The sequence below is a fragment of the Ranitomeya variabilis genome, chromosome 1 (genome assembly GCF_051348905.1).
Source record: "Ranitomeya variabilis isolate aRanVar5 chromosome 1, aRanVar5.hap1, whole genome shotgun sequence".
NCBI lineage: Eukaryota > Metazoa > Chordata > Amphibia > Anura > Dendrobatidae > Ranitomeya > Ranitomeya variabilis.
In genome coordinates this window covers 645,128,051-645,140,278 of record NC_135232.1, presented here as the reverse complement: position 1 = coordinate 645,140,278, position 12,228 = coordinate 645,128,051, and the positions used below count along the sequence as shown (strand labels likewise).

At 44.5% G+C, this 12,228-nt stretch overlaps 1 protein-coding gene across 6 annotated transcripts in view; it reads right to left on the bottom strand.

The window, feature by feature from the left end:
* Positions 1-12,228, bottom strand: part of DPF3 (double PHD fingers 3) — a 289,293-nt gene that overhangs the window by 81,650 nt on the left and 195,415 nt on the right. For all 6 annotated transcript variants that reach the window (XM_077261917.1, XM_077261953.1, XM_077261926.1 and 3 more), the window contains exon 4: positions 6,494-6,618. In XM_077261917.1, the coding sequence (XP_077118032.1) occupies positions 6,494-6,618 (125 nt within the window). The remainder of the gene's footprint in view (positions 1-6,493; positions 6,619-12,228) is intronic.

The following is a 12,228-nucleotide window of genomic DNA, read 5'->3' as shown; positions in this document are numbered from 1 at the left end:
CCGAAGATACCTCACCGGATGCAGATTGGGATGTAGAAAGGCAGCAAAGGTACCGCAAGGTACAGGAGTGCGTAGAGAGGAGTCTCGCCCAGGCTAGGCAAAAACAAGAAAGGGACTACAACCAGCACGCTCCTGCAATTCCCCTGTCACCTGGTGAGCAAGTGCTTAAACGAAAGAGGAGACTACACAAGCTCGATGACCAATGGGAAGCAGAACCGTATACCATCCTGCCATCCGATTTCGACAACACGAAGGTCTGTCTCATCAGCAAGGACAGAGGGGAGACCTCGACAGCGGTATCCAGGGATCACCTTAAGGTCTGCCCCGATAAGTTGAAAGAGAGGGACACGGCCCCAGGAATCTCCCCGCCGGTGGAAAAGGAGAAGATGATCCATACCGTCCTTGGTGACTTTCCCCAGTCCTGGACTCAGATAAATCAGGCCATCGTGGTACCTGTTCTAACGTTTCAACAGCCGGACCCACCAGAAACAATGGTGGTACCAGATCATCCGGCCCCGCAACCTCAACAAGCCCTACCTGAAGATGCCATGCCAACCGTTGAACCGGCAAATCCTCCCTCTGCTATCGGTGAGCCTGCCGTACCTACTGTTGCCAGCAGCAGCAGCAGCCCTGAGAGCTTCAGCCTGCCAGTGCTACCCAGACTCACTGAAAGTGTAGCTAGAAGGCAGTACACTACACCAGGGGTAGCAAGTATAGTGGGCCCTGTTAGGCCAGTAGCAACCCCTGTGCTGCGAAGATCCACACGCAGCACTCAGAATCAAATTCCCCTCCGCTACAAAACATAGAGATACTAATAAGGGCTGTTATTTAGTTGAAAATGTTTGTGTATATATCTTTTGTTACAGGTTTGAAAATGGACAATAGAGTAATGGACGATGAATTGCTCCAAAAACTTCTAAAAGGGGACCCCTTTGTTTATCCGGGGTCCCCGCTGTTTCAATCACTGAACTGAGAGTCATAAACTGTGCATGACCTAACTTTCGCAACGTTCAAGAAGTCCTCACCTCCCATAACGGGAAGCACTGTTATGTTTAATTGTTTATGATATTTCAAATTGTTGTGTGTTTCCTGTTAACATGTATTGTTGTTCTTGTTTTCCCAGTCCGGGAGTACTGGATTTAACCGGGGGGGAGTGCAGCGCCCCAGAGTCCTGGTCGTTGCAGTAACGTTGCTCTGCCGCTAAGGGGAGTGATGTTATGTCTGATTGCACTAAAGGAGTTCACCTGATCAGGTAACACTCACATTACACTTCACACTCCGGCCACCAGGGGGAGTGGTTCTATCTAGTAGGCCACTCCTCACACTCTGGTAAAACTGGGGGTTGGACAGGAAGACAGGAAGAAGTAACTGGGAAGAGCTAGTGAGAGGACCTGTCAGGGATGGGATCCTGGCAGACTCCTAAGAATAGCACAAACCAGTGAGCAACGGGGACACAGCAAAGAAGTGATAGAACCAGAAGGAGTCGTGCTGTAAGATCGAGGCAACATCCTTCTGAGGGGCAACAGTCGGTGGCCGGAACGCCAAGCAAGTAAGAGACTACAAGTATTACTTCAAACCACGGCCGGACAGCCAATTATAGGTTGGCTGTCTCACTAAAACACCTAAGCAGACAACGGAGGCAGCTGTGGGAGAGGGGCGACTCTAGAGTCCCGGAAGAACTCCAGGCCTACCCCGTCATACGGATGCGTCCTAGCCATATCATCTGGGGGACGGAGAGAACGAGCATCAGAGACAGACAGAAGCAGTTGTGAGGACTATCCCAGGGTGCTCAGCAGGGAAGGACTACAACACACAGGCGCTAGAAGGTAGACGCTGATTCCCACCTGTGAAGGAGACTCCTGATGTGCCTTCGGACCGGCCGGTCTCAGACAGCCCGGTTAACAGTGCCCTGGATTGGACACCTGAAGCCTTCAGTAAAGAGGTAAAGAGACTGCAACCTGGTGTCCTCGTTATTTACTGGCACCACCACCACTATCCACATCTATTACTGTACGCCCCTCAGCAGGGTCACGGACCGGGTCTAGTCACCGTGACAACCCCAGAGCAGAGACTCAGAGGCCCGGTACCGGGTACCCCTCGGCCCTGCGGCAGTGGGGGCGCTACATATATATATTGACAGATCATGTGACACTTAAGGTACCGTTACACTAAACGACTTACCAACGATCACAACCAGCGATGCGATCGTTGGTAAGTCGTTGTGTGGTCGCTGGGGAGCTGTCACACAGACAGCTCTCTCCAGCGACCAACGATCAGGGGAACGACTTCGGCATCGTTGAAACTGTCTTCAATGATGCCGAAGTCCCCCTGCAGCCAGCACCCGGGTAACCAGGGTAAACATCGGGTTACTAAGTGCAGGGTCGCGCTTAGTAACCCGATATTTACCCTGGTTACCATTGTAAAAGTAAAAAAAAAAACACTACATACTCACCTTCTGATGTCTGTCACGTCCCCCGCCGGCGGCTTCCCTGCACTGAATGTGTCAGTGCTGGCCGGCCGTAAAGGAGAGCACAGCGGTACTTTTACAATGGTAACCAGGGTAAATATCGGGTTACTAAGCGCGGCCATGCGCTTAGTAACCCGATATTTACCCTGGTTACAAGTGAACACATCGCTGGATCGGTGTCACACACACCGATCCAGCGATGACAGCGGGTGATCAGCGACGAAATAAAGTTCTGGACTTCTAGCTCCGACCAGCGATATCACAGCGGGATCCAGATCGCTGCTGCGTGTCAAACACAACGAGATCGCTATCCAGGATGCTGCAACGTAACGATCGTCGTCGTTCTCGCTGCAAAGTCGCTTAGCGTGAAGGTACCTTTAGACTGCACACAGGTGGACAAACTTTCACTAAACATATGGCTTATGAAGGTAATTGCTTTCACCAGAAATTTGTAGGTGCTTCATAGCAAAAGGGATGAATACATATGTACATTCCAGTTTTTATTTATTTTATCCCATAAATTTAATTTATGCCTATATTTTTCTCACTTCCCTTCCCCAACTTAGACCATTTAGTGCTGATGCATCACACATAAATCGGATTTAAAAAATATTTAAATACAAGTTATAATGTATTAAAATATAGGTAAAAAGCCAATGTGGGTGAATACTTTCACAAGCCACTGTATTTTGGACTAAAAAAAATAACTCATTACAAAATGCACTAATTGTTTTTGTTTGTTGTTTTTACAAGCTCTTTTTTTCCTGCACATTTGACTTTAAAAGGGGTCGTCCCATAAAGTAAATTTTAACCCCTTCCTGACGTCGGACGGGATAGTACGTCCGACGTCAGGTCCCCTGGTTTGATGCAGGGCTCCGCGGTGAGCCCGCATCAAAGCCGGGACATGTCAGCTGTTTTGAACAGCTGACATGTGCCCGCAATAGCGGCGGGTGAAATCCCGATTCACCCGCCGCTATTAGCTAGTTAAATGCCGCTGTCAAACGCAGACAGAGGCATTTAACTACCGCATCCGGCAGGGCGGCCGGAAATGACGTCATCGCCGACCCCCGTCACATGATCGGAGGTCGGCGATGCTTCAGTATTGTAACCATAGAGGTCCTTGAGACCTCTATGGTTACTGATCGACGTTAGCTGTGAGCGCCACCCTGTGGTCGGCGCTCACAACACACCTGATTTTCTGCTGCATAGCAGCGATCTGATGATCGCTGTTATGTAGCAGAGGCGATCGAGTTGTGCCTGCTTCTAGCCTCCCATGGAGGCTATTGAAGCATGGCAAAAGTAAAAAAAAAAAGTTAAAAAAAATGTGAAAAAAAAAAAAAAACATAAAAGTTTAAATCACCCCCCTTTTGCCCCAATCAAAATAAATCAATAAAAAAAAAAATCAAACCTACACATTTGGTATCGCCAAGTTCAGAATCGCCCGATCTATCAATAAAAAAATAGATTAACCTGATCGCTAATCGGCGTAATGAGAAAAAATCCGAAACGCCAGAATTACGTTTTTTTGGTCGCCGTGACATTGCATTAAAATGCAATAACGGGCGATCAAAAGAACGTATCTGCACCAAAATGGTATCATTAAAAACGCCAGCTCGGCATGCAAAAAATAAGCCCTCAACCGACCCCAGATCATGAAAAATAGAGACGCTACGAGTATCGGAAAATGGCGCAATTTTTTTTTTCTTTTTTAGCAAAGTTTGGAATTTTTTTTCACCACTTAGGTAAAAAATAACCTAGTCATGTTAGGTGTCTATGAACTCATAATGACCTGGAGAATCATAATGGCAGGTCAGTTTTAGCATTTAGTGAACCTAGCAAAAAAGCCAAGCAAAAAACAAGTGTGGGATTGCACTTTTTTTGCAATTTCACCGCACTTGGAATTTTTTTCCCGTTTTCTAGTACACGACATGGTGAAACCAATGATGTCGTTCAAAAGTACAACTCGTCCCGCAAAAAATAAGCCCTCACATGGCCAAATTGACGGAAAAATAAAAAACTTATGGCTCTGGGAAGGAGGGGAGTGAAAAACGAATACGGAAAAACGGAAAATCCCACGGTCATGAAGGGGTTAAACAGAATATAGAATAACAATAAGTTCCACAACTGGATGTGTTAAAAAATGTTACTGTGTTGAGATAATCTTGTAAATGTGGCCTTTCCACAGTGTAATGGTGTTACGACCATGCAGAGCTGTTCCAGTTCATGTTCGACACATACTACAGCTCCTCCTGACCAAGCAGGGAAGGAAGCACAAGTCATGATAAGTGAGTATGCAGATGAAATAGCAGGGTCTCATAGCTGCTTGAGGTAATACAGGAATGAGGCCCCTGATGTGTTGTCTGTATATTCACTTTTCATGAGCTACTTATGGTATGCTCTCCCCCTGGCCAGGACTTGTGGTATGTGCCAACAATGAACTGGAGCAGCTTTGCATGATCAGACACAGCCATTAGTCAGTACATAGCAGGGGCACATTTATAAGATTATCTCAGCACAGAAATAATTTTTTCAACAAATCCAAATGTGGAACTTATTATTATTATTATTAGATCTATTGTACTTTGTGGAACAGCCCCTCTAATGTGATTTATGGCGATAAATCAACTGAGAGGAGCTAAGAAAAAGACCGTTAGGGTACGTGTCCACGGTCAGGATGGCCGGCGGTATCGCCGGAGCGGCGAAGCCGCTCGGTGCTAAGCCCCGCCCCCTTTCTGGGACGCGATGATGCCGGATGTGTTAACTGTACACACTGTATCATCGCACCCTCGCATAGCGCCCTGTGATATTACTTGCGGCGACGCAGCGTCGCTGCAGGTTGCACGGACATGCTGCGATCTGAAAAGACGCGCAGCATGTCCGGAGTCGCAGGGAAGTCGGATGCGTGTTTCCACGCATAGTGGACACGGGATTTCATAAAATCCCCTCCACTATGCTGGAACATCTGGACGCTGCGTGTTTGACGCTGCAGCTCTGCGCAGCGTCAAACAAGCAGCGTTTACTGACCGTGGACACATACCCTAACAGATAAGTTTGTAATTGTTTTATCTTTCAGAACAAGCTCATTGACGGATTCTCAGGTAAAAAGGTCAGTCAATCTCTCTGGTTAGTGCAGCTTTCTACACAGAATGGCTGATGATGGAGGAGCATGTGACCTGACCTGTCCATCAGCCTACTCCAATAGAGGACACAGCTTCCTCATGTGAGATGTTTTACAATTGGAGGAAGTGAACCAACAAGAGAAAGTAGCAGACTGCTTTACCTAAGAAACCATCAGTAATCTCATTGTAACAGTATTACGGGAAAGTTTGTAACTCTTATTTGCCTTTTTCTGAGCTCCTTTCAGCTGATCTATGGACACAGACTGCAACAATGTGGAATGTGCTTAGAAACAAAGAGTCTGTAAGAACAAAATTATACAAAAGTTGTAATGAAAACCAATAGACTGGAGCATAGGTGTCAAAGGTCCACACTTCAGACATGTTCTTCTGTATTAGCCAGAGAGAAGAGTCACTCCAGAGTATTTGGTGGGAGCTTCTAAATCAGGGGTGGGGAACCTCAGGCCCCAGGGCCATTTACGGCCCTTGATGACCTTTCTCAGGGACTCAGGGACTGAATTCTTGGGCAGAGAGCTGTATTTTGATTGCCACCAGCTCATTAATTCCTTCTTGCTCTGTTAGCACTCACATGCAGTGTTCACTACTGAACATTGAAGGGCATGCAATGAAAGATTACGTCCTGACACCAGTGCCAGAGTCAGGATGTACTTTGTGGGCAGAGTTTGTACGGACCTCGAAGGATGGTATAAATATCCAAATGGCCCTTGGCAGAAAAAAGATTCCCCACCCCTGATCTAAATGTTTTTGATAGGATACTTTGTTATACTGATCACTGACTCTTCTGGATTTATTTAGAAAGAGGATTTTCTGGGTTGTTCAACTTCAATAATAGGGATATGAAACCGTGTAGAACTATTTTTTTTTTGCTTTTATTCCAATAACACTTTACCTGAATTTCTTGTAGACTGTCCTCTTCTCTAATATCCTTTTTCTCTAGTCCTTCACCTCGTAGAAGAGCTTCTAGTGTGGTACCCTCTGACATAACATTGTCTTTCCGTAAAGGAAAGTCTACATCTGCAACAAAGGAGAACATGTACATAAGCAGTCGTATTTTCCTTATATAATCCCTCATGAGAAGAATTCTGAAGAGTGATTTGCCTTTGTGCAACCAAGCAGTAAGACCTGAATGTTTGTAGGAGGACTAAGGATAATGTCATATATATCTCTGGTTAGAAAATAATAAGGAGCAGAAATATCATTGCCTTAGTACTTATTCTACCACCTAACAAGTGCTTTTGTGTTATTTTTCAAGAAAAGCAATTAATAATATTGTGGAAATTAAAATGTGCTATGTTTGGTAGATTTGTGTTGATGTCTAAAATTGGGGGATAGGGGGATGGTCTCATCTGAATCTGCAAGCTTTATTTAGCGTGACTGCACTGCTAAACTAAAATAATTTAATGGTCTTCTTATCACAGATGACATTTCTACTGAAGATGCAAACTGTCTCTTCAGAGAGAGGACGAGGACTAGAACTCTAGTGCAACCTATTGGAAGTAGCAATCCTAACAGTCAATGTCGAACCTTTAACGAGCCTTGTCACATGATAAAAGCCAAACCAGAATCTCAACTTACAGACACTGTGTTTCGGGGTACTGCCCCTCATCAGTGCAAAGTGGAAATCTAGTTTGGTTGATTGAGAGGCGTCTGACCGGGATCCTTCCAATAGGTGGCATTAGAGTTCTAGTCCTCTTCCTCTCTGAAGAGACAATTTGCATATTTCTCAGAGGAGCATTGCGGCTTTAAGTCTCCTCATCTCGACATGCTTAGCATGTCACTCTCCGCAAGGAGAAACAATACTTCTTGGATCCCGATTTCTACTGAAGCAAATTGCATCCGAGGTGCAGTACCAGGCAATGGCCACTAGTTAACAGATCTGTGGTATAAGGCTCCGTTCACTTTTTACAATCGGCCACCGATGCTGAAAACAGTTGATCAGTAGTGGTGCCAACTGTTAGAGACTCTCCCACCCCTAGATCTTATGTTGATGACCAATCCTAAAAACAAAAAAGCCATCAATACATAGCCATCATACATTGCAAAATTCTTGCAATACAATGTTATAGTGTTAAAATACACAACTGTGCTAGAACAATAAAAATGTGTAGTATATGGAAGTATATATGTATATATAGTATATGGAAATACTTTGTTACTGCACTCTCACTCTGATATTTCCTTGCATTTGACACTATGGTCTAGTTACTTATTCTCTATCATAACTCTGATAGCAATCGCAGAAAAAGGTGACTGCTAACATCTGTCCACATTGATGATCTGTCACTGTTTTATTACAGCTGCTAGTTGCAAACCGTTGTTTTCATTTTTATGTCATAAATCAATAGTGCACATGAACATAAGCAACTTTGTAATATGTCTTATCAGAGAAATCACTCTCCATTCATGGGTAAACTACATTCAGTGAGGACAGATTTTCCCAGTGCCAGGATAGGAGATGAGAGTTGCTACTGACAAGATTTAGTGATGAGCGAAAGTGCTTGTTACGTTTGCCAAGGGTGCCCAGGTATGCACGGAGTATCGTGGGTGCGCGAGTGAGAGGTTTGCGTTCTCGCGGCTGTATGTTTTAGACAGCCAGAAAACATGTGGGAATTGTCTGATAAACACAGGCAATCCCAGTATGTTTTGTGGCTGTCTAACAGGCGCGAAACATGTGGTCACGGGTACATCTCACTCGAGCATCCGCGATACTCTGTGTATCACGAGAGGGGAGGGAAGGAGAAATACAAATTATTGCTGGTACTTTTTTGATTCATCTTCTAACCTGCCAATGGGGCTGCCATTTCTATTTCCTTGTCTGTAAGAGTATGTTCTGTACAGTACTTACAGACCGCAAATATCGCACAAAATGGCACCGGAGTCTAGAGTTGGTCTCCAACCCTATCTCCTATGCTGTGGCCATATAAGATGTGCACTATACATGCTCCTTGGTATGCGCAGTTCACAGCTGGTGATGGAGCTGGGAGACATGTTTCTTAAGTTCAGCACTATGCACCCAGGACCTCTAAGCCAAAGAATGAGCATGTCCTGTGCTCTGAAGGAACAGCCAGTGGGCCTGATGGTGAGCACACCAAACCTCACCACTGTGATGCATGAGTGTGCTTTCAGAGCACCGGACATGCCCATTCTTTGGCTCATTCTTGTGGGCTTCGGCAGTGAGCTTTGCTGTATCTACTAAACTTGACTGTCAGTAGTCTGTCTGTTCCCCCATTTACATTAGAAGGCCATGTTCACACGTTCAGTATTTGGTCAGTATTTTACCTCAGTATTTGTAAGCCAAAACCAGGAGTGGAACAATTAGAGGAAAAGTATATTAGAAAAATATGCATCACTTCTGCATTTATCACCCACTCCTGGTTTACAAATACTGATGTAAAATACTGACCACATACTGAACGTACGAACATGGCCTAAAGGATGCAAAAACAATGGCATCAAAATTGAGCTAACATCAGAGAGCAGCAGCTGCAATGGAAGCAATTTCCTTAGAAATGTCATTAGATTACTCATGTTTGGCCCTGCAGTATGGATAATGATGTAAAAAACAGAAGTGCACCCTCCTGCCATACTGAAAAAAATCTCTTTAACGACAGGACAGGTAGGGTCACTTTAAGGTAATGTTATATTCATGTTAAGGGTGTCAGTGAGGCAGGGATATTTGAATGACATCGAAAACTAACCAAAATGGCGACTAGATTGGTTCCTGATATTTTGGATGGTATCAGTAAGCATCCACTGCCCAGAAAGTTCAGCCAGTGGCCACAGATTGTGGTGAGCTTTGATGTGCTCACTGCTGGGCCTTATAACTATGTTCACAGAGCTGCTCTTTGTGAGAGGCGTAACAAGGGATGTCACATACTGTCCACTCACCAATAAAACGGCACTACATTGGGTTTCAAAACAATATCCTCACTTCTTTTGCCAAAAAAAAAACCAAAAACAAGAGGAGCAAAGTAGCAAAGTCACACTGGTGATTCAGTGCAAGCCCAACTTTGCAACAGTTATAGCGCTAAATGACATTACTATTATTGCCAATTGTCTCTTCAGAGAGGACGAGGACTAGAACTCTAGCGCCACCTATTGGAAGTAGCAATCCTAACAGTCAATATCGACCCTCTAAAGAGGCTTGTCACATGACTCAGGATAAAAGCCAAAACCAAAATCTCAATTTGCAGACACTGTATTTCGGGGTACTGCCCCTGGTCAGTGCAAAGTGTGAGATCTGGTTTGGCTGGGTGAGAGGCGTCTGACTGGGATCAAAGGGGTAACGTTTCTCCTTACGGACAATGACATGTGAAGCCTGACATTCCAAGGTAAACAGCAAAAAAAGAGAAAAAATAAAAACTTACATTTTTCATATTTTCAACTATAAAAAGAGAACCATTAATAACACTAATTAAATAATTTCAATTTACATTAATCTATTTTATTTTATTTTTTTTTGCTTTGGAGACAGATTCCCTTGAAAAGGCCAAGTGGTCTGATGAATGTTATGAAATGTATCTACTGTTAGTACACAGATAAGCTACAATAAACAAATGGTGCTTAATCGGCAGCCCAAAAGCCAGGGAAAGGGCAAGATGCCTCCACCAAATTAATGATCAGGCAGGAATTCTCAACGCGTTTATAAAGGACATCTTTTTCTTTTCTCATTTCGTGCGCGGCAGTCAGGAAACACAAGAGGTGTGAAGGGCCACTGGTTTTCTGCTGGCATTAATTTCCTGCCGGTGGTGCAGGCATATTGTGAGTAAGGTTTTACTGAGGATGTCGCTTATTTGGAGGCACAGGATACACACAATGTATATGTAAGCAGGCAACAGTGCATCACGTAGAGCTGATAATATGAATATATACAGGATGGGAAATGTAGGACCTACAGCTCTGGCAAAAATTAAGAGACCACTGCAAAATGTTCAGTTTGTCTGATTTTTCTCTTTATAGGTATATTTTTGAGTAAAATGTAAATTGTTCTTTTATTCTATAAACTACTGACTACATGTCTCCGAATTTCCAAGCAATGAATTTTGTATTTATTTTCTGAAAATGAGAAATGGTCAAAATAACAAAAAAATGCATTGCTTGCAGACCTCAAATAATGCAAAAAAAGTTCATAATCATTTAGAAACAACAATATTAATGCTTCAACTCAGGGAATAACCATGATTTTTAATCACAGCTTTCATGTGTCTTGGCATGCTTTCCACCAGTCTTTCACACTGCTTTTGGGTGACCTTATGCCACTCCTGGTACAAAAATGTAAGCAGTTCGTCTTTGTTGATGGCTTGCGACTATCCATCTTCCTCTTGATTACATTCCAGAGGTTTTCAATGGGGTTCAGGTCTGGAGATTGGGCTGGCTATGACAGGGAATTGATGTGGTGGTCCTTCATCCACACCTTGATTTACCTAGCTGTGCGGCATGGCGCATTGTCCTCCTAGAAAATCCAGTTCTCAGAGTTGGGAAACATTGCTTGAGCAGAAGGAATCAGCTGTTTTTCCAGGATAACTTTGTATGCAGCTTGATTCATACGTCCTTCGCAAAGATTAACCTGCCCAATTCCAGCCTTGCTGAAGCATCTCCAGATCATCACCGATCCTCCAAAAAATTTCACAGTGGGTGCAAGACACTGTGGCTTGTACACCTCTCCAGGTCTCTGTCTAACCATGAGATGACCAGGTGTTTGGGAAAGCTGAAAATTAGACTCATCAGAGAAGATTACCTTACTCCAGTCCTCTATGGTCCAATCCTTATGGTCTTTGGCAAACTTCAGCCTGGCTCTTCTTTGCTTCTCATTGATGAAAGGCTTTTTCCTAGCTTTACATGACTTGAGTCCTGCCTCTAGGAGCCTGTTGCCATTTGCCATTCCTTTTGTAGGTCGCTTGATGTTATCCTGTGGTTGTTGAGTGACATTCGAATAAGATGACGGTCATTCCGGTCAGTTGAGAGTCGTTTTTACCCTCTGCCAGTCTGTAGCTTTGTTGTCCCCAATGTCTGCTGTTTGACCTTGTTGTAATGGACTGCTGTCTTAGAAATGTTAAGGATGGAGGCAACATGACGCTCACTGTGTCCCTGTGCTAGTAAAGCCAGAATCAAGCCCTTCTTTTCCTCACTCAAGACTTTTCTTTTCAAGTCCTTTGGCATGGTTAAAAGTTATTTTTTCATTCATATTACTTTTGGGATATTACTAGCACTTGTTTTGCCATCCAGCTTGTCCTATTGCAAGAGGATTGTTATGATTCCTGGAGTGGACCGACTGGATTGCGGTGACAACCGCTCCCAGACGAGCTGACCAGGTGGAACCGACCCCTATACAGGGACCATTAGGGGCAAGCCTAGGAGGGAGATATACCGCGATAGCTTGTGCCTGAGGGACGGCTCGAGGACAACGAGGAGAATCAGGGAACTCACCGAGAACCAGATGGGCGGAGCAGCCACAGAGAAAACCCATAACACAAGACACGGCAGGGTTCACGCAGAGGGTACTGGATCCTGGACGGAGCACAGCATGCACTGGAGTATAGGGACGGAGCAGAGCACGCACACACTGGAAGCGTATAGGGATAGAGCAAAGCACGCACAGGAAGCGTACAGGGACTGAGCAGAGCA